The sequence below is a fragment of the Capra hircus genome, chromosome 18 (assembly GCF_001704415.2).
Source record: "Capra hircus breed San Clemente chromosome 18, ASM170441v1, whole genome shotgun sequence".
Taxonomy (NCBI): Eukaryota; Metazoa; Chordata; class Mammalia; order Artiodactyla; family Bovidae; genus Capra; species Capra hircus.
In genome coordinates, this window is record NC_030825.1 from 59,322,364 (window position 1) to 59,343,030 (window position 20,667).

The 20,667-nt window shown below is 43.5% G+C and overlaps 1 protein-coding gene across 3 annotated transcripts; it reads left to right on the forward strand.

Annotated features, from left to right (window-relative positions):
- Positions 802-20,431, forward strand: LOC102178939 (zinc finger protein 501). 3 transcript variants are annotated; one of them, XR_001919547.1, is made up of 8 exons: positions 802-979; positions 8,134-8,217; positions 10,154-10,280; positions 12,703-14,138; positions 15,860-15,942; positions 18,131-18,210; positions 18,943-19,057; positions 20,382-20,431. XR_001919547.1 is itself a non-coding variant. In XM_018062946.1 (4 exons), exons 2-4 carry the CDS (start codon positions 8,155-8,157, stop codon positions 14,100-14,102), a joined length of 1,590 nt encoding a protein of 529 aa, XP_017918435.1. In that variant the 5' UTR covers positions 802-979; positions 8,134-8,154; the 3' UTR covers positions 14,103-15,195. The 3 variants fall into 3 exon arrangements, 1 of the variants encoding a protein (XP_017918435.1); XR_001919546.1 differs by lacking the exon at positions 18,131-18,210; XM_018062946.1 differs by lacking the exons at positions 15,860-15,942; positions 18,131-18,210; positions 18,943-19,057; positions 20,382-20,431 and having other exon boundaries at positions 12,703-15,195.

Sequence of the window (20,667 nt, forward strand, 5' to 3'; positions counted from 1 at the left end):
CTTTACCACTGTGCTACCTGGGAAGTGGAGTGGCTAACTGAGTGCTAAGGACTTAACCCTTGATTCATAATCTAATTGTCTATTCCTAAATTATAAAGGTACTCATACTTGCTGGTCCTATCAGACAAAAATTTCATATGGATATATACAGCAGTTACTGTTAAGTATTACTGAATATTAAGGAGCAATCTGTACGTTTAAAATTTGTTAAATCTATTTTTAAAGGTTATTAAAGCATACCATGTTATTTGCTTTTGTAATCAAGGTGACTAATAATTTCAGTTCAGTTCACTTCAGTCGCTCAGTCGTGTCCGACTCTTTGGGACCCCATGAATCGCAGCACGCGAGGCCTCCCTATCCATCACCAACTCCCAGAGTTCACTCAGACTCACGTCCATCGAGTCAGTGATGCCATCCAGCCATCTCATCCTGTCGTCCCCTTCTCCTGCCCCCAATCCCTCCCAGCATCACAGTCTTTTCCAATGAGTCAACTCTTCGCATGAGGTGGCCAAAGTACTGAAGTTTCAGCTTTAGCATCATTCCTTCCAAAGAAATCCCAGGGCTGATCTCCTTCAGGAAAATTTCAGTTGCGTAAAGTCAGTCATGTATCGTTTTAAAAAACACAAACAAACAAACAAAAAAACGAAACCAAGAGACACGCACAGAAGAAACAGCCAAGCCCTTCCAAGCTCTGACAACGCAGAGGAATTGAGAGCAGAAGCCCTGGCCCCGCCCCTGCCTGGCCCTGTCCAATTATGCCTCTTTCCACGCCTCCACGTTCCCGCCCAGCCCAGGCCCCGCCCCCGATTTGCCCCGCCTCCGGGTTGCCCCGCCTCTTCCCTTCGTTCCCCTCGCAGTTTCCTGCAGACCCGGAAGCGGTTATCGCGGAGCGAAGGTCGCCCTACCGGAGCGTGAGTTTCATCTTTCTTGTTTAAACCTGCGCTTTGCGGTACGCTGTCCTGCATACCTGGGTCTGAGGGTCAGTACGAATCTTAACGTTCCAGCAGTCATCCTCCACCCGAAGTAAATACGGACTTCGCCTTGAGAGGGGGTAGGGGTGGGGTGCCGCTTCTCCGTCTTTTTGAAATCCGCGAGCTGCCACCCGTGCGCTGCTCGCCCCTCAACCTCGCCCTCTCGGCCACTGGAGGACAGCGCCAGCTGCCCGGGTGCAGGAAAGGGCGCGTCATCTTTGTGACGCTGGGACTCTGGAGAGTCTGCTGCGTTCCCGAGACACACGTCCCTTCACTTCGCACACTCCTCAGCAGAGTCGTACCCATCCCCAGGCCTCCCCGTGTTAGTCACCGCCTCTCCTTATCTTGCGTTGGGGAAGGAGGTTAAAAAGAACCTGTCTTGAGACACCCATGATTTTTCTGTCCGAAATTCTACCACGCTGAATAATGTGTCTTATTAATGTGAAATTAATAGGTATCTAATTCCAGGGCTTCCCTAACGGCTCAGTGACCAAAAAAAAAAAAAAAAAGCCGCTTTCCAAACAGGAGACGTGGGTGGATCCCTGGGTCGACAAGACCCCTGGAGAAGGAAATGGCAACCCACTCCAGTATTCTTGCCTGCGAAATCCTATGGACAGAGGAGCCTGGCGGGCTACAGTCCATGGGGGGTCACAAAAGAGTCAGACAGGGCTAAAAACAATCTAATCCCATGTATCCACTTGAGGGGCGGGGGACGGGAATGCACCACGTAGAAGTTGAGAATGGTGTTTTATTTGGCAGAAAAAACTGAGGACTTAAGCCTGTAAGACAGCCTCCCAGATCTCTCAAGAAGTAAGGGAGGAACCAGGGTATATAGGAGTTTTGCAGCAACCAAAACAAAAACCAGGTAGTTGGAACATTAAAAGAGGAGTTAATTTAAGGAAACCGGACATCTCAAGTTTAGTACTTTTTTATGCATAGGAAAATGTTAGCGTTTGGGTACATTGAAGTCATTCCTTTGGTATGCACCTTATCATAGTATCTATGGCTTTTCTCCATCCTGAATTCCCTCAGAGTGCACAGTTGGGGTGGCTGCAGTGGCTCTTGCAACATCCTTTGTTTAGATAAGGCTGGCGACATTCTTCATCCAAACATCTCATACCTGGGACTGACCCACTGAGGGACTGACCCACTGAGAGAATTAGGAAAATGAGGAAAGGAAACTGAAGGGGAACCATTCACAGATGCCACAGTGAAGGATAGATGAAGTTTAGTCACTTAGTCGTGTCCGACTCTTTGCGACCCCATGGACTGTAGCCTACCAGGCTCTTCTGGCCATGGGATTTTCTAGGCAAGAGTACTGGAGTGGGTTGCCATTTCCTTCTCCAGAGAATTTTCCTGACCCAGGGATTGAAGCCAGATCTCCCACATTGTAGGCAGATTCTTTACCATCTGAGCCACCAGGGAGGTCCTAAGAAACGGTTATTGTCCTAAAAAATAAAACAGCCAGTTATTTTACCAGCAGAATGGGTTTATTAAGGAATTGCAATACAGGACAGGCAAACAGTAGCAGGAAACCATAGACAAGACTGACAAGCCATGATGAGGAATTGCTTTATAGAGAAAAGGGAAAGTTGAGAGTAGTTGTTTTGAACAAAAGTACTTCGGAGGGAAGTGGAGAATTTGGAAACATAGCCAAGGTGTTTCCCATTGGCTGGGCTCCTGGGCGGGGAGGATAATTCCTTTTGGGGTTTGTAATTGTCTTCTTGGCATTTGTAATTCTATTTTTTTACTGCCCCCGCCCCAAGTGCTCAATATCTTTTTCTGTTTTGAAATATTTGTTTATTTGGCTGCATTGGGTGTTAGTTGAAGCACTGGGAACCTTTGCTGTGACTTGTGAGCTTCCTTGCTCTGGGGTGTGTGGAGTGTTAGTTCCCACACCAGGTATCCAACCCTTGTCATCTTTTGCCTTGCAAGGGGGATTCTTAACCACTGGACCACCAGGGGAAGTCCCTATAATTGAATCCCAGTGGTACTGCCTGAGGCCTTTCCCTGAAAACCTCCAGACTCCACATTTTAGAAACTTTCTTTGTTCTGTTTCACCGAGTGAAAGAATAAACTAAGAAAGTAGCAGGGGGAGAAAGGAAGATCCAGATTATTTAGAATAAGGTTGCGGTGGGGGGATTCTCCAGGGAGATGAAGGGAAGCAAAACAGGGAGAAGAGGCCCCTGATCCGCAAGAAGAGCACTTTACCTAGAGTGGGGGAAAAGGGTAAGAGAGTGGGCAGACAGAGCAACTTTGAGCTGGTACAGAAAGAAGGGACAGTGGGAGACGAGAGGGGCAGGAGAAAAAAGCAGGGAGAAAGCAGGGTGAGCCTGGCAGGGTAGAGGGTGGGGATGAGGCAGGTATAACAGGAAAAGGGTGAACACAGCAGAGAACAAAGGTGGGGGAAGAAACAGGCAGAAATCCATGAAGATGTGAGGCAATCAGGGAGATTAGGGAGAAAGAACAACAGGACTGGAAACAAGTCCCCAGAGTGGAGCAGAACAAGGCTGAGAGGAGGAACAAGCAGACAGGGGAGGAGACCAAAATCAGCAGAAACCTGGGAGGAAAACATGGAAAAGCCAGTAGAAATGATGAGAGGGGAACTGAGAGCCGTGGAAAGAGGAGCCAGATGAGTGCTGAGTTGACTGGAGATGGATGAAGAGGGGGTGAGATATTTGGGTGTAACTTTCTCGTGGCTCAGCTGTAAAGAATCCACCTGCAATGTGGGAAACTTGGGTTCAATCTCTGGCTTGGGAAGCTCCCCTGGAGAAGGGAAAGGCTACCCACTCCAGTATTCTGGCCTGGAGAATTCCATGGACTATAGTCCTTGGGGTCACAAAGAGTCGGACATGACTGAGTGACTCACTTCACTTCCCATAGAATGCATTCAAGATCTGGTTAAATTAGGCACGTGAAGATGACATTTGCAAAACTCCTTTCTAAAGGGCTTGTACATTTTTGTAATTATTTGTATCATAGGATAACTTACATTTGCAGTCCCTGTTAAGCCAGGAAGCAATGATTTGACTCAGCTGGTTATTGGTCACCCTTTTCCCTTTTCCTAGTGTGGGGTAGAAGGTCAGGGAGATCAGAAGGGGAGCACACAATGACTGTCCCTACATGGTGCTGTTTGATTGTGGCCGCACTGTCCATTTTGCAGGATCTTAGTTCCCCACCAGGGATTGAACCCATACACCCTGCAGTGAAAGCGCTGAGTCCTCACACTGAACTGCCAAGGAATTACATCAAGGGTTCTGGAGCAAGTGTAGAACCATTGGAAAGGCAGTCTAAGGTCTGCCTAGAACACCTGCAGATGGGTTAACGGGTGGTTATGGGGCTGCGTCTTGGGGTGCTATTATCTTAGCTCAAGTTCCTTGGGACACAGATGCAGAGACTGAGATTTGCAAGTGTGGGTTTAATTGGGAAATTCATGGTCACACTTGAGGAATGAAGTGGAATTAGACCGAGTGAAAAGACATCCTACGATGTTGGAACCAAGGCCTGTGCTGGGCTCATTGTGAATTCATGAATTGCTGGGGTTTGAATTGCTGGGGTTTGTGGCATTTTGTCACAGGCGGGAGGTTCATCACGGAGTATCTGGGGAGTGTGTGGGGACCCCATGAGAGCTTGTAAGAGCATCTGATTCTAGAAGTGGATCAGTGGGGCCCTTCAAACAGCTCAACCAGCAGTTGGTTTTCACTAGGGAGAACTTGCTGGGAGTGGGCCTGGAGGCTAAACACCAGAAGAGAGCCATGACGGAGGGAAAGATCTCTGAAGAATCAGAGGGCAGTGACGCCACAGCAAAACACCTGCAGCAGAAAGGCTCCTCCTGGGGACTTTTTTTTTTTTTTTAACTATAATTGATTTACGTTGTTGTGTTAACTTCAAGTGTTGTTGTTGTCATCTGGTCTCTCAGTTGTGTCCGACTCTTTGCAAGCTCATGAACTGCCTGCCAGGCTCTTCTGTCCTTGGGATTTTTCAGGCAAGAATACTGGAATGGGTTGTCGTTTCCTCCTGCAAGCGATCTTCCCCACCCAGGGGCCAAACACATGTCTTCTGCAGGTCTCCTTCATTGGCAGGCAGGTTCTTGACCTCTGAGCCACCAGGGACGCCCCAATTTCAAGTGTACAGCACAGTGACTCAGATATATATATATATTCTTTTTTAGATTCTTTTCCCTTAAAAGTTATTACAAAACATTGAGTGGAGTTTTCCTGTGTTATACGGTGGGTCCTTGTTGGTTATATTTTATTTATAGTAATGAATATTTTAATCCCAAACTCCTAATTTATTTCTACCCCCTCCTTTCCCCTTTGGTAGCCGTAAGTTTGTTTTCTGTGTGGGTCTATTTCTGTTTTGTAAATAAGCTCATCTGTGTCTTTCTTTCTTTAAGATACCGCATATAAGTCGTATCATGCAATGTTTGTCTTTCTGTGTCTGGCTTACTTCCCTTAGTGTGATCATCACTAGGTGGGACTCTCGTTGAAAAGACACAGCCTAACTTCCTCGCTGCCAGGGGAGTGGGGATTACTGTCTACTGGTCACATGCTCCCTACCCACACTGACACTTTCTTTTTGAGTCACAGACCTCTCTGCTTAAAAAATTATTTTTATTGAAGTATAGTTACAATGTTTTGTTGATTTCTGCTGTACAGCAAAGTGATCCAACCCACTCAGGATACTGGAGTGGCTTGCATGCCATCCTCCAGGGTATCTTCCCCACCCAGGGATCGAACCTGTGGCATCTTCTGCATCGCAGGCAGATTCTTAACCATCTGAGGCAGAGGCTTCCCGGAAGTTTGATCCCTGGGTTAGGAAGATCCCCTGGAGAAGGGAATGGCTATCCACTCCGTATTCTTGCCTCGAGAATTCCATGGACAGAGGAGCCTGGCGGGCTACAGTCCATGGGGTTGCAAAGAGTTGGATGCAACTGAGCAGCTAACACTTTCACTTTCACATATATACATTCTTTTCATATTCTTTTCCATCATGATTTAACATAGGATGTTGAATATAGTTGCCTGTGCTTTCTCTCTGTGGCTTATTTCACTTAGTATGATCATCTCTAGGTCCATCCATGTTATTGCAAGTGGTATTGCTTCATTCTTTTTTATGCCTGAGTAATATTCCTAAGTATTCCATCTTCTTTACTCATTTCTCTGTCAATGGACATTTAGGCTGCTTCCATGTCTTGTAGATTTATCTGAATATATGCTCAAGGGTGGGGTTGCTGGGTCATATGGTAGCTCTATTTTTGGTGTTTTGAGGAACCTCCCTACTGTTTTCCACAGTGGCTTCGCCAGTTTACCTTCCCAGCAGCACCTCGTTTCTAAGGCCAGCATTTAACTTCCTGGGCACATTTGCTTTTCCCGTCAGCCGCAGGTGCCACCGGTCATCACTCCCTCTTCCTTGAGACCTTGGTTTTGAGGATGTCTGACTAACCTCTACAAGCCTATCTGCCTATTTGTTTTATTTTCTTCTCCACTCCCTGTTCACTTCTTAATTTCGTCTGATGAATTCCTGAACTCCCTGGTCTCTGAATATGGGAGCATCCCAAGGCTTAGTCCATGGACCTCTTCTCTGTCTACACCCGCTGCCTTTCCTCATCATCTCATCAAATGGCTTTCAACCCCATCTACTTGTCTCCCAGTTTATCCTTTCCATCCAGACTTCTGCCCTAAACTGTCAGTCCTGCGTCGGGCTGTCTGCTAAGTATCTCTGCTGGGATGACCCACAGGCGTCTCCACCTTAACTTGTCCAGAACTGGTCCTGACCGCCTCCAGTCCTGTTCCCCCTGCCGCCCTCCTTAAGGTTGCTTAAGGGCAACCCTGTACTTTCCAGGGCTTAGGTGAATATCTCAGCATGCTTTGAAATACATACTCCATAATTTGTAAATGTTCTACTGTATAAGGTAAAGCAAAGATTAGATGCTTACTTAAAGTGAAAGAAGGAACACATAGTTTTCAAAATTTTCTTAAGTGATGGGAGAGGAATGTTTGGTCCTTCCTCTTTGGCTTCACCACCCCGTGCCTCTCTGGCCGCCACTCCTGTCTCCCCCTCCCCTTCCCCTGCTCCAGAGGCACAGCTCTCTTTCCCCTTCCAGCCCCAAGTTTGCTACCGGCTCAGGGTCCCTAAGGGAATGTCCCTCTGCCTAGAACTCTCTGGCCCAGCAGATGTAGATGGCTTCCTCCCCCAGATCTTTGTTCTGACGTCACCTTCTGAGTGCAGCCATCTCTGAGCTCCCCGTGCCCATGCCAGCCCTGCCCTCACCCCCACCTCTGTTCTATAAGGCCTGCTGGGTGTGTTTTCTTCTGCTCCTTCTGCTTCTGTGGCTGGTTCCTGGTGACAGTAGTTCACCATGGGTCAGAGAGAGACAGAACGTGGGGCTGTGCTGGGTGTGCCTCTGAGTGGTGTGCAACTCACCTTCATGTTAGGTCCATGAAGCATTTTGCATAGACAGGTTTGTGCCCCTTTTCCCATCAGAGACTCTCCTTAAACAGTTGTGTGGGGCCTAGCCACAGGAATGTTTGCGTGTGTGCATGCCAAGTCACCTCAGTCGTGTCTGACTCTTTGAGACCCCAAGGAGTGTAACCTACCAGGCTTCTCTGTCCATGGGATTTTCCAGGCAAGAATACTGGAGTGGGTTGCCATTTCCTTCTCCAGGAGAGCTTCCTGATCCAAGGTCAAAGCCGCATCTCTGAAGTCTCCTGCATTGGCAGACAGGTTCTTTACCACTCGTGCCACCTGGGAAGCCAGGAATGTGCACAGAGCCGCAGATGATTCCGATCTGGATCCTGCATTGAGCACCAGGGCTCTTAGCCTCCACTTCTGAGACTGAGATCAGGCCCTGGAGGATGGGAGGGCGCTCTGCTCTGAGTGGGACTGTGTGACCTGAAGGGCATCGTGGGGTCAGCGGAGGTGCCCCCTGCTGCTGTGTACATGAGGCCTCACCAGGAGGGCACTGTGATCCGAGGGAAAGTGTGGGAAAGTCCCGTGTTGGCCTCTGTGCGGGAGTTGACCGTCCTGCGTCCCTCCTGAGACAGTGGGCACAGAGGACTGACTGTTCCACATGGTGAGGTCTTCCCTGTGTATGTGGTTGGGGCTCAGGAAGAGGGTATGTTGGCTCTAAGTATTAAATAACATATTTTACATTTTCAAGGCTGACTTCCAAAGTCTCACGATGCCTGAGGAAAAAACCCAGACGAGGAGGAAGAGGAAGGAACAGGTAATGGCTCTTTCTCAGGTAAAGTCATTCTCAGTGTCCTTCCTGAAACGCCCTACTCTGGACTCGCGAATCTTGTCTGACTCTGGAGTATCCTGTCTGACTCCTGTACACGCACACTCACGCGGGGCCTTCCCTCAGGGCCTGTTGTCTCCACTTAGATCCTCATGACTCAGTGATGAAGAAACTTGAAAAGGCTCCATTGTGGTCATAGAGAGACAATTCCTTTTATTTCAGTAAATTTAAGTGCATATACATGTGTGCATGAATTCACAGGTGTGCAAGACTGTGGTTTTTATAAAATACATATCATTATGTCTATACAAGTTATATGGTATTGAGCTATGAAATTATATCTTATATATTTTTCATTGTCTTAAGATTTTTCCACACAGTGACATTCATGAGTTAAATAAGAGTAATTAATATATTTCTGCATGTATGCATGATGACATTTTATGCGATTCTAGGTTTTTAACCTTAAACTTGTTTCAAGTTTGCTCAAGAAACCCTCTGTCAATGTACCTTTGGTGATTTTATATGACTTAAGTTTTTTACATTTAATTCTAGAACCTAAACACCTGGGTTTATATGCTTGCTCTACCGTCTTTAGCTGTTTGGCCCAAGGCAGATTTCTTAGAATGTCTGTGATACAGTTGTCACTGCCTTCAGATGTATGGGACTAAATCTTTTTTAAAAAATTGTTTTTAATTATTTTATATTGGAGTATAGTTGAATAGCAGTGTTGTGTTAGCTTCAGGTATACAGCAAAGTGATTCAGTTACACATACACATGTGTCTATTCTTTTCCCATTTAGCTTATTTCAGAGTATTCAGCAGAGTTGCTTGTGCTATGCAGTAGGTCCTTGTTGTTTATCTATTGTATACATAGTAGTGTGTGTCAGAGAAGGCAATGGCACCCCACTCCAGTACTCTTGCCTGGAAAATCCCATGGACGGAGGAGCCTGGTAGGCTGCAGTCCATGGGGTCGCTAGGAATCAAACACGACTGAGCAACTTCACTTTCACTTCTCACTTTCATACACTGGAGAAGGAAATGGCAACCCACTGCATTATTCTTGCCTGGAGAATCCCAGGGACGGGGGAGCCTGGTGGGCTGCCGTCTATGGGGTCACACAGAGTCGGACACGATTGCAGCGACTTAGCAGCAGCAGCAGCAGCAGCAGCAGCAGTGTGTATACACACCCAGTTCCACCCCCTACCCATGCCACATTTTCCCTTTGGTAACTTAAGCTTGTTTTCTATGTCTGTGAGTCTGTTTCTGTTTTGTTTTTTCATTTATTTATTTACTTACTTGCTTATCTATTTATTTTGATATTTTAATTTTATTGGAGGATAGTTGATATACAATATTGTGTTAGTTTTGGGTGTGCAGAAAATTGAGTCAGTTATACATAACACAAATATCCATTTTTTTTAGATTCTTTTCAGATCTTTTTAAATTTGCTATTATGTTGTTATATGAGTTAGTACACGCAAAGCATTTAGAGGAATGTATAGCACCTGAGAAGTGTTCAAACACTTTGAGATCCCTGTTGCTGTCATCACAGTTTCTTTAAAGTCATTATAGACACTGTCATCTCTAAAGATTTCATTGCTGCTCTACTTCCTCTTAACATTGAATATTACTTGGTGTGTGGAACATACTGTCTCACATTTCTATACAGATAATCCTGTGTTGATTGTGTGTGTGTGTTTCTTGTATTGTCCACAAAAATGGGAAATATATACTGATTTAGAGGCTGTTATAACATCTCGTGGAAAAGTATAATAAACCAAAATCAGAGACACATAACTTGCTCAAAAGTACCTTCAGTGAATCTGTAACCACACTCACTTTAGTCAAAATCAATCCTTACATCTCTCTCCTTTTCTTATTTTGTATGAAAATAAAACTCTCCTGGTGGGCCCGTTGGTGAAATGTGTTTTCGTTTCAGGGACAGTTGACATTCAAAGATGTGGCCATTGAATTCACTCCTGAGGAGTGGGAATGCCTGGACCTTCCTCAGAGGGCCTTGTACAGAGAAGTGATGGTGGAGACCCTCAGAAACCTGCTGTCTGTGGGTGAGGATCAAGCCTTATAACAAATAAAAAATATCCAGTTCCCTCTTTTCTACCCCTGAGCTTTTGATTCAGAAATTCTTGGAAGACAGCTAGGTGTCTGTATATTATATACTATGCCCTATGCATTCAAAATCAGGCAACCAGTGGATGAATTTTTGGATTTTGGCGGGGGAAAGCTGTGTTTTGTGGCATGTAGGAACTTGGTTCTCCAATCAGGAATCGAACCCAGGCCCCCGGCATTGGGAGTTGAAAATCAACCACTAGACCACCAGGGAAGTCCCATGTAATGGTTTTTTAGCTTTATTGAGGTATAGTCAAATAAAGTTATAATATATTTAAATTGTACAAACAGTGGCTTGATATACATGTACATTGTGAATGGGTTTCCATGAAGTTACTTAACACATAAATTACCTCACATGTTACTTTTATTTTTTGTTTTGGTGAGAACACTTAAGTTCTGCTCAGCACATTTCAGTTTTATAGTATTAATATTATTCACTGTCGTCATCGTGTTATATGTGAAATCCTCAGAGCTTGTTCATCTTATGATGGAAATTGTGAGCTCTTTTATCAACCCCTCCTCATTTCTGTCACCCCCGGTCCCTGGCAGCAGTTATTCTAATCTGTGTTTCTTGGCCTGGTTTCTTCCCTCTTCGTCACACTCCCTATCTTTTAAATCTCTTCCCTTTGGCCCCATGTCATACAGTTAAGAAAGGACAGTATCATACTACTTGCTAAGTCAGTTTCTCTTTTCTTCCCGGGTCAATGTTTTATGTGCCCAAGTACGTTTATCTTCCCACAGATTGGCACGTACAAACGCTGCCCACATGCCCTTTGCTCCCTACCCTCCAGTCTTCTTCTCTTTTTTAAATTCTCTCTATTAATTTACGTGTACTTGATTTACAATGTTGTGTTAATTTCTGCTGTTCAGCAGAGTGATTCAGTTATACAGCTATATACATTCTTTTTCATGCATGTTCTTTTCCGTTACGGTTTATCACTGTTTACTAATCTTTACTATAACCTATAGATAATGATTTTTCAGGATGTATTTCACGGTGTAACCGACTCACACCACTTGTTCATGTGGCAGAATGGCCATTCTAAGTGAATATGGTTTTATAAGTGGCATTCAGAGAATTACTTTATTTTTATAACATTTTATTAAATTCTTCCTCATTTCCACAGGGCAGATATGGTTTTCCAATTCTAAAGTGCCATTTACTTATATTACTCACTAATTAAATTTGTTGTGGCTTATTTACCATTAGAGTACTATGCTTTAGCATTATTACTGTACATTAAATATATAGTAAACATATATAATATGGGCTTCCCTGGTGGCTCAGATAGTAAAGAATCTTCTTGCAATGCAGGAGACCTGAGTTCAATCCTTGAGTGGGGAAGATCCCCTGGAGAAGGGAATGGTTACCCACTCCAGTATTCTTGCCCGGAGAGCAGTAAGATTGTTACTGTGTAATATTGTTCTTTCTTCAAATATGAAGCAGCCATGTTTTCTATGAAGTAATATGTGGGTTTAGGTCATGATGCCAAATACCCCTGTCAGGACTAACGTAGGTTTGCACGCTGAGGTTTTCAGCCATTGATTATTTAAAGTAGGCTTCCCTAAAATTAATTTGAATTACATGTAATCACCCTTTTTTTTTCTTTCACTTCTTTAAATTGTGGTAGAAGTCACAGAACATAAACCATACTATCTTAACCATGTTTAACTGTGCAGTTCAAGCTTCCCAGGTGGCACTAGTGGTCAAGAACCAGGCTGCCAATGCAGAAGAAGTAAGACAGCTTTGATCCCTGGGTTGGGAAGATCCCCTGGAGGAGGGCATGGCAACACACACAGTATTCTTGCCTGGAAAATCCCATAGACAAAGGAGCCTGGTGGGTTATAGTCCACAGGGTCACAAAGAGTCAGACACGACTGAAGTGACTTAGCATGCATGCACACAACTATGCAGTTCAGTGGCACGAAGTACATTCACGTCATTGTGTAACTCTCACCATCATCCATCTCCCACATTTTTCACTTTCCTAAAGTGAAACTCTGTCCACATTAGACATTAAATCCGCATTCCCCCTCGCCACACATCCTGCCCCCAACACACCCCCTGCCCCCAACACACCCCGTCCCTGGCATCTTACCAGGGACTCTGTAACTGGAAAGAGTTTCTGACTCTATAACTTTGACTATTTGACTCATATAAGTAGAATCAAACAATATTTGTGTGCACCTCCTGTCAGTATTCCTGGTGTGTTCCCAAAAAGGAAAGATCATGGTTGCACCATTTCTTATCTGTCCAAAGCATGTAGTCCTTTCAGTATAATACCATGTTCTTCCATGTGAAATATTTCTTTCCCAGCTATAATTAACAGGAGACATGCAACTCTGTTTGTCTTGCAGATACCTCTCCTAAACGTGTGTTGAAGGGATCAGCACCAAAACAAAGTGGTCACACAGGAGGGATCCTGCAAACAATGTTGTCAGAAAGACACAAAAGCCATGACACCAAGGACCATGGCTGCCGGAAAATCCAGAAAAACGTGTACCCGCAGGAAAGTGACAAAAGTAATCAGAAGGGCGTGCCTGCCACCCATCCAAAAAATCTCACTTGTCGAAGAGACGAAGGAAATGAGCCAATTGAAAGCAGGCTGGCACTAAGCTTTCCATCATATCTGACTGGACTGCCTGTCTTCCCAGCCGAAGGGCAGTTTTATGTGTATCATCAGGTTGAGAAGGCTGACAACACAGGAGCCTCCTTTTCAGTACTTCCAAAAATTGTTCCTCCTGTCCAAATCAACGTTTCTAATGGATATGGGATCAGTTTCTGGCATTCTCCACTACTCATACAAGACCAAAAAGCACACGTTCGAGAAGACCCTTATAGACGCGACCAGGATGACAAAGCAGTTCATGACGGCTCGCAGAACCCCAGCCATCAGATGACCCATGGAGGGGTGAGGCCTCACATGTGTAACCTGTGTGGCAAAGCCTTTCATCAGAACTCGCATCTCACTCGACATCAAAGAATCCACACGAGAGGGAAGCATCACAAGTGTGAAGAGTGTGGTAAGGGCTTCAGTTACAGTTCACACCTTGTACGCCACCGCAGAATCCACACCGGAGAGAGACCTTACCAGTGCAACGAGTGTGACAAAGCCTTCAGTGTGCTTTCAAGTCTTATTTATCACCAGGTCGTCCACACTAGAGAGAAACCTTACAAATGTAACGAATGCGACAAAGTCTTCAGTCAGAGTTCAAGCCTTACCAATCATCGCAGAATCCATACCGGAGAGAAACCCTACAAATGTGATCAGTGTGGCAAAGCCTTTAACCAGAGCTCGCATCTCACCAGACATCAGGTCATGCACACTGGAGAGAAGCCTTACAAGTGTGATGAGTGTGGCAAGGTTTTCACTCAGAACTCCAGCCTCGTAAGTCACCGGAGAATTCACACTGGGGAGAAACCCTACCAGTGTAATGAGTGTGGCAAGGCATTTGGTGTGTATTCGAGTCTGACTTATCATCAGGTAACCCACACTAGAGAGAAACCTTACAAATGTAATGAATGTGGCAAGGTCTTCAGTCAGAGTTCAAGCCTTCCCAGTCATCGCAGAATTCATACCGGAGAGAAACCCTACAAATGTGATCAGTGTGGCAAATCCTTTATTCACTGTTCAAACTTCAATAGACATAAGAAAATCCACACTGGAGAGAAACCTTACAAATGTGACGAGTGTGGCAAGGTCTTCACTCAAAACTCAAGCCTCGTGAGTCATCGGAGAATTCATGCTAGGGAGTAGCCTGACCAATGTGATGAGCGTCACAAAGTGCTTATTGTAAGTTCTAGCATAAATTGACACCAGAGAGTCCATACTAAAGAGAAATTATATCAATATAACATATAGGACAGAGGACTTATACAGATTCATAGCTCACTAGACATCCAGAATCATACACCTTTGATGAAGCCACAAAAATGTAATGTGTGTATAAAAATCAAAATTAAAGAACATCATGACATTCCTACTGGAGAGCAGCCTTACAAATGGAATGAATATGGGAAGGTTTCTTATTAAGCATTTATGCCTTTGATGTCCTGAGAGTATTTAAACTAGGGAGAAACCAGACAGACTTACTGAGTGTGGAAAGGCCTTTCAGCAACAGTATCCCATCAGAATTCACCAAAGAATTCATTAATGGACAGAAACCTTATAAACATAATGAATATTTTAAATTTCTTCATGACTTTTCATAACAATCTGCCTCAGAGCATTCACATGAGGAATGACTAAGTCTCAAATTTAATCTGAAGTATTTCAGACTGCAGAAAAAATATGTTCAAATTTAGATAGGTCCTGAGGATATTATCCTATGGTTTTCTTTCTGAATCTCTTACAGTGTAAAGTATGACAGTTTTACATTTCATGTTTAAAGCTATGACCAATTTTAAACCAATATTTGTACAAATGTGAAGTTTTGGTGGAGGTTCTTTCATATTTTTTTCCCTGGTATGGGAAATCAGTTGCTAGGGTATCATTTTTCAAATTCTTTATCCATCCAGTTTCCTTGGTACCTTGTCAGACTCAGTTGGAAGTACTTGTGTGGGGGCTGCTTCTGGGTTTTCTGTTTTGTTTCTTTGACCCGTATGTCTTACTCCACAGACATCACAGTCTTGATTACTTTTTACCATGTTAGAAGTCTTGAATGAGAGTAACTCCAAACAATTTATTCTTCTTCAGATGTTTTTGCTATTCTAGTTCTTTCCATGTAAGTTTTAGAAAAATCCTGTTTGTTCGTACAAAATATCTTGATAGAAAATGTCTTATCAGTTTGCAATCATTTGACAGCGTTTCTGTGTTACGCCTTCCAATAAATGGCTGTTGTATGTCTTTATTTGTCTGTTCTTTGGTTTCTTTCACCAGTATTTTATAAATATCAGCATCAAAATCCTGTCAACACTTTGTTTAGCACATTTCTATACTTTTTGAATAATTGGACATGTTATTTTTAATTTGTCTCCATGTGTTAATTGCTACTATATAGAAATACAGTAGATTTTTTAATGTTGATCTTGTATCCTCAGAATTTGCTGATCTTATTCTAGAGATTTTTGTAGATTCTTTGGACTTGTGTATCTGTAATCATTTCAGTAGTTTCCTAGTGCAGCTTGCTGACAAAAATTCAGTTATCAAGAAGAAAAGGGAATTTATTCGAGTCAAACTGCGGATTATAATCCAGGAAGTAGATTCTCAAAAAGCTCTGACAACTGTTCCAACTGTTAAAGAGTTCAAGGTACAGTCACAAACATTTTTGAGACAAAGGATTGTACGTCAAAATGACATTTTAAAAAATTGTTTTAACATTTTATTTTTGACTGCTCTGGATTTTCATTGCTGCACAAAGGCTTTTCTCTAGTTTCAGGCTTCTCATTGTGGTGGCTTCTCTTGTTGTAGAGCACAGGCTGTAGGGCACGCGGGCTCCAGTAGTTGTGGCTTACCCTGCGGTGTATGGGACCTTCCCGGACCAGGAATTGAACCCATGTCCTTTGCATTGGCAGGTGGATTCTTAACCTCTGGACCACCAGAGAAGCCCAGACCTACTGATATTTTACATGAAGTTCACCAAGGATACATGGTCCAGGTAAGTACATTCGAAGTGAACAGCAGGTCACCAGGACCTCGTATAGAATTTAGAAAAGACACCATTCTTTTAAGAAGTTAAATTGCTAGTTCTTTTCTGTTGGTTGGGCAGGCACGGCCATCCCTGAGGAACTGGTTCATGTATAACACAGGTGCACACTGCACATTAGAGAGGGAGGGAGGAGGCCCAAACAATATTTAATGTTTAAAATTTTCTTGTCTTAAAATACACATTGTATTTCATCAGGCTGTAAGACATTACCACAAACTAAGTGGATTGAAACAAATTGTCTTCCAGTTCAGGTCAGAAGTCTAAAATGAGTATCTTAACAGAACTGGGAGAAATTTGTTTCCTTGCTGTTTCCAAGTTCTGGGGACTGCTTACATGCTTTGCCACTTCAAAATAAGCCAGGTACCTTTTTTTTTTTTTTTAATTGCTTTTGGCCTCACTGTGTGGCATCTGGGATCTTAGTTCCCCAACCATGGATTGAACCTGTGCTCTCTGCAGAGGAAGTAAGGAGTCTCAACCACTGAACCTCCAGGGAATTCATAAATATATAAATTCATATATACACACATACATATTATATATACATACATATGTTACACAAGCTTGAATATATTGTTCATTGTTGAAGCTCCTTTAAATTTTTTGGATCCTCAAATCTAGCAATCACAAATAAGGGTATATTCTAATCTTTGTGTATGATTGAGAAATTGTCCATTTCTCCCACTTTTTTATTCTTCTGCTTTGTTCCCTTGGATCTTTGCCTAAAGAAAAATCCATATAAATGAAAAGGCCATACACCCCACCCCGTCTGTGTATGTTAGTTGCTCATGTCTGACTGTTTGTGGCCGTGTGGACTGTAGCTCGCCAGCTTCCTCTGTCCATGGGTTTCTACAAGCAAGAATATTGGAGAGGGTTGGGATTCCCTTCTTCAGGGGATCTTCCCAACCCAGGGATCGAACCCTGGTCTCACGCTTTGCAGACAGATCTCTTCACTATCTGAGCCCCGACCCTGATCCTCTGCTTTTCTAGAAGTGGTAAAGATTCCACCATAGATATATTTCCTCAGTGGAGGACAGGAGGAACAATGCCGGGTTGTTTCGAGGTTCACGTGAAATGGTAGCTATTAAGCATTTGGAACACTGCCTGGCACAAAGTAGGAGCTCAGTGATCACTGTTGTTTAGTAACTAAGCAGTGTCTGGCTCTTTTGCAACCCCATGGATTGTAGCCCACTAGGCTCCTCTGTCCGTGAGATTTCCCAGACAAGAATACTGAAGTGGGTTGCCATTTCCTTCTCTGGGGGATTTTCCCAACCCAGGGATTGAACCTCAACTCCTGCATTGGTGGGTGCATTCTTTACCACTGAGCTACCAGGGAAGCCCGATAGAGGACATGGGAGTTCAAACTGACTCCTGTCTTCCCTCAAACTTAACTGAGATAGCATTTAACAAAATATTTCAGCCTCTAAATATCCCAATATCCAATTGATATTTTTATTCTTTATAATATTTATTTGGCCGCACCACATCTTAATTGTGGCACATAGTGTCTTCAATCTTAGTTGTGGAATTTTTAGTTGTGGCATGTGGGATCTAGTTCCCTGAGCAGGGGTTGAGCCTCGGCCCCTGCATTGGGAGCACAGAGTCTTACTCAATGGACCACCAGGGAAGTCTTCCCAGTTGGTATTTTTGCTTGTTAATTTCCATCTTAAAAATATTCTACAATGAGATACCACCTCATATCCATTCAGATGACTATTATCTAAAAAACAAAAACCATAAAATATTAATAACAAGTGTTAGCAAGGATGTAGTAAAACTAAACCTTAATCACTGCTGGTTGGAATGTGAAATGGTACAACTAATATGGAAATCTCATGGCAGTTCCTCAAAAAATTAAACACAGAATTAACATATGATCCAAAAATTCTGCTACTGCTCAGAAAGAAATTTGTACAAGCATGTTCACAGCAACATTATTTACTGTAGCCAAGAGGTGGACACAACCAAGTGTCCATTGGCACACAGAGGAAACCCAGTGTGGTCAACAGTAAAATACCATGTATGTGTGCTCAGTCATGTCCAACTCTTTGCAACCCAGTGAATTGTGGCCCTCCAGGCTCCTCTGTCCATTGGATTTCCCAGGCAAAAATACTGGAGTGGGTTACTATTCTTTCTCTAGGGGATCTTCCTGACCCTGGGAAAAACCTGCCCTTCAATGCAGTGTCTGACACGTTATTCCCCCATCCAGATCCATCCTAGGTATGTAAATCAAAACCGAAGGCTCTTTCTTTCCATAAACTCTTCTCACATTTCACTGCCTCCTGAATTGTAGGGAAATTTTTGTTAGATTGAAATACACATACTCAGAGAAACTTTATATTATCTTCAAATAATCACAGGCCACACTTTTTACAACAGATTCCTTGTCTCTGAAGTCTTACATTGAAACAGCTCATGAAAACGAAATTAATGACATCTTACTTAGTAAATAACTAGTTCAATGTCTTCAATATATTTTATTTTTTGTGTGTGTTACTTAGACTCTTTTTTTTTTTTTTTGCTTAATTTTTTATATTGGAGTATAGTTGGTTTACAATGTGTTAGTTTCAGGTGTACAGCAAAGTCACTCAGTTATACATATGTCCATTCTTTTTCAGATTCTTTTCCCATAGAGCTTATTACAGAACACTGAGTTCCCTGTGCTATACAGTATGTCCTTGTTTATCTATTTCATATATAGTAGTGTGTATATGTTAATCCCAAACTTAATTTATCCTCTCTGCCACATTTCCCCTTTGGTAACCATAAGTTTTTTTTTGACGTCTGTGAGTCTGTTTCTGTTCTGTAAATAAGTTCATTTGTTTCATTTTTTAAAGAATCCGCATATAATTGATACATGATATTTGTCTTTCTCTGAGTTAACTTCACTTTGTATGATAATCTCTAGGTCCCTCCATATTGCTGTAATGGCATTATTTTGTTCTTTTTCAGGACTGAGTAGTATTCCATTGTACCGCATCTTCTTTATCCATTCCTCTGTTGGACATTTAGGTTGCCTTGTGTCCTGGCTGTTATAAATAGTGCCGCTGTGAACATGGGGACGCAGGTATCTTTTCAGATTACAGTTTTCTCCAGATACATGCCCAGGAGTGGACTTGCTAGATCATACGGCAGTTCTAGTTTTAGTTTTTTTAAGGAACCTCCATACCATTCTCCATAGTGGTTGTACCAACCAATAGATTTTAACTTCTGAAGACAGTCTGCTGCTCACCACTCTGTGATGTGAGAGCTCATTGTGGGGCTGGACACAGCGAAAACTGAATGAATAAAGGATTTTACACTGTGGATACAAGTGGAAAATTTAGAGCTTTCTGACCCAGTTAGGGACTGGGTTATTCCTTCTGCAGCAGGCAGAGCAGAGCCTGGATACATAGGTGTCTGGACTCATGAGAAGAAAGGGACTGACAGTGGGGAAACACGAACGTGTTAGTGAGGAGATGTTAATCAGCCACCAACTGGGATGATTGAAAACCAACATATAAGTCACAAAAATGGTGCAGAGCATGTAGAAAGATAGAAAGGTGCTCACCAGGGCAAGGATTCTTTGGGCAGCTCTGGTCTCAGGTGGGGATCCGGCTGAACGGTTGGTCCTAGGAATGTGGCGGACTTGCTGGTGATGTCTGTACAGGGTGAAAACCATGTATCCGCTGGCCAGGGTCATGAATCCAAAAGACAGAGTGCTAGGAGGGCTTAAGAAAGCTGCCAATAGTGTGGATGTTATTGTATCAAGATGAGTAATAGAGCAGTATCCCACATCTTTTTGCTTTGTAGTGTTCATGCTGCTCCATTTCCCAGACACATACGTGAACACAAATGTATTTACAAGCAAGTGCAAAACCCAGCATAGGTAAAGAATGAAGCTGATGTACTTGGGAGCTTTTCCTTTAAGACTTGTCCATGTGGAGTTCCTGGGGCTGATCATGATGGCCTGTAAGACGCTTAAGAGACATGTGGTGCTGAAAGATACCCCCGCAGCCACCCTGTGAACGTAGAAAATGAGTTTGCATCCAGGGTCACTGAGGAAATGTCTCAACCCAAAGGCTGCCACCATCTGGGGAAGTCCTTTAGAAAGAAGGACTAAGATGTTGGCGAAGATCAGGTGCCTGAGAATGAAATCAAGGGGTTTTAACCTGTGTCCCCTGAGGTGAATGGTGACGTTCTGATAAAGAAACAAGAAATTCCCTAAGATTCCGACTACAGTCTGTGATAAGGAGATGACCCCTACTGCAAGATCCCTGGAGGCCACTCCACCACCTCCCAGACCCCAGGGTTTGTGTTCAGAGTAAGATGGCATTGCAGGAGTATGTGAGCTTTGTGTTACTTGGTGACATGGCAATTGAAATCTGCTTTTCTTCACTCGGGCTTTCCAGGTGGCTCAGTAGTAAAGAATTCGCCTGCCAAGCAGGAGACCCGGCTTCGATCCCTGAGTCAGGAAGATCCGCTGGAATAGGAGATGGCAACCCACCCCAATATTCTTGCCTGGGAAGTCCCATGGAAGAGGAGTCTCGCGGCCTACAGGACTTAACGACTAAACAACAGTTCTTCATTCAGCAATACTCATTCATAGTTTCCATTAACAACTAGTTGCGTAAGTGGTATTGTTTTGTATGTAACAACATCGACTCAACTCTGAGATGTTATTATTTTTCAGAGGAG

What these genes read in the sequence shown, in the direction of transcription:
- LOC102178939 (XM_018062946.1), top strand. Translation starts at nt 8,155, where the DNA reads ATGCCTGAGGAAAAAACCCAGACGAGGAGGAAGAGGAAGGAACAGGTA. An exon ending in AGGTAATGGCTCTTTCTCAG is followed by an intron (nt 8,218 to 10,153) that starts GTAAAGTCATTC and finishes TTTTCGTTTCAG; the next exon opens with GGACAGTTGACATTCAAAGA. An exon ending in CAGAAACCTGCTGTCTGTGG is followed by an intron (nt 10,281 to 12,702) that starts GTGAGGATCAAG and finishes TTTGTCTTGCAG; the next exon opens with ATACCTCTCCTAAACGTGTG.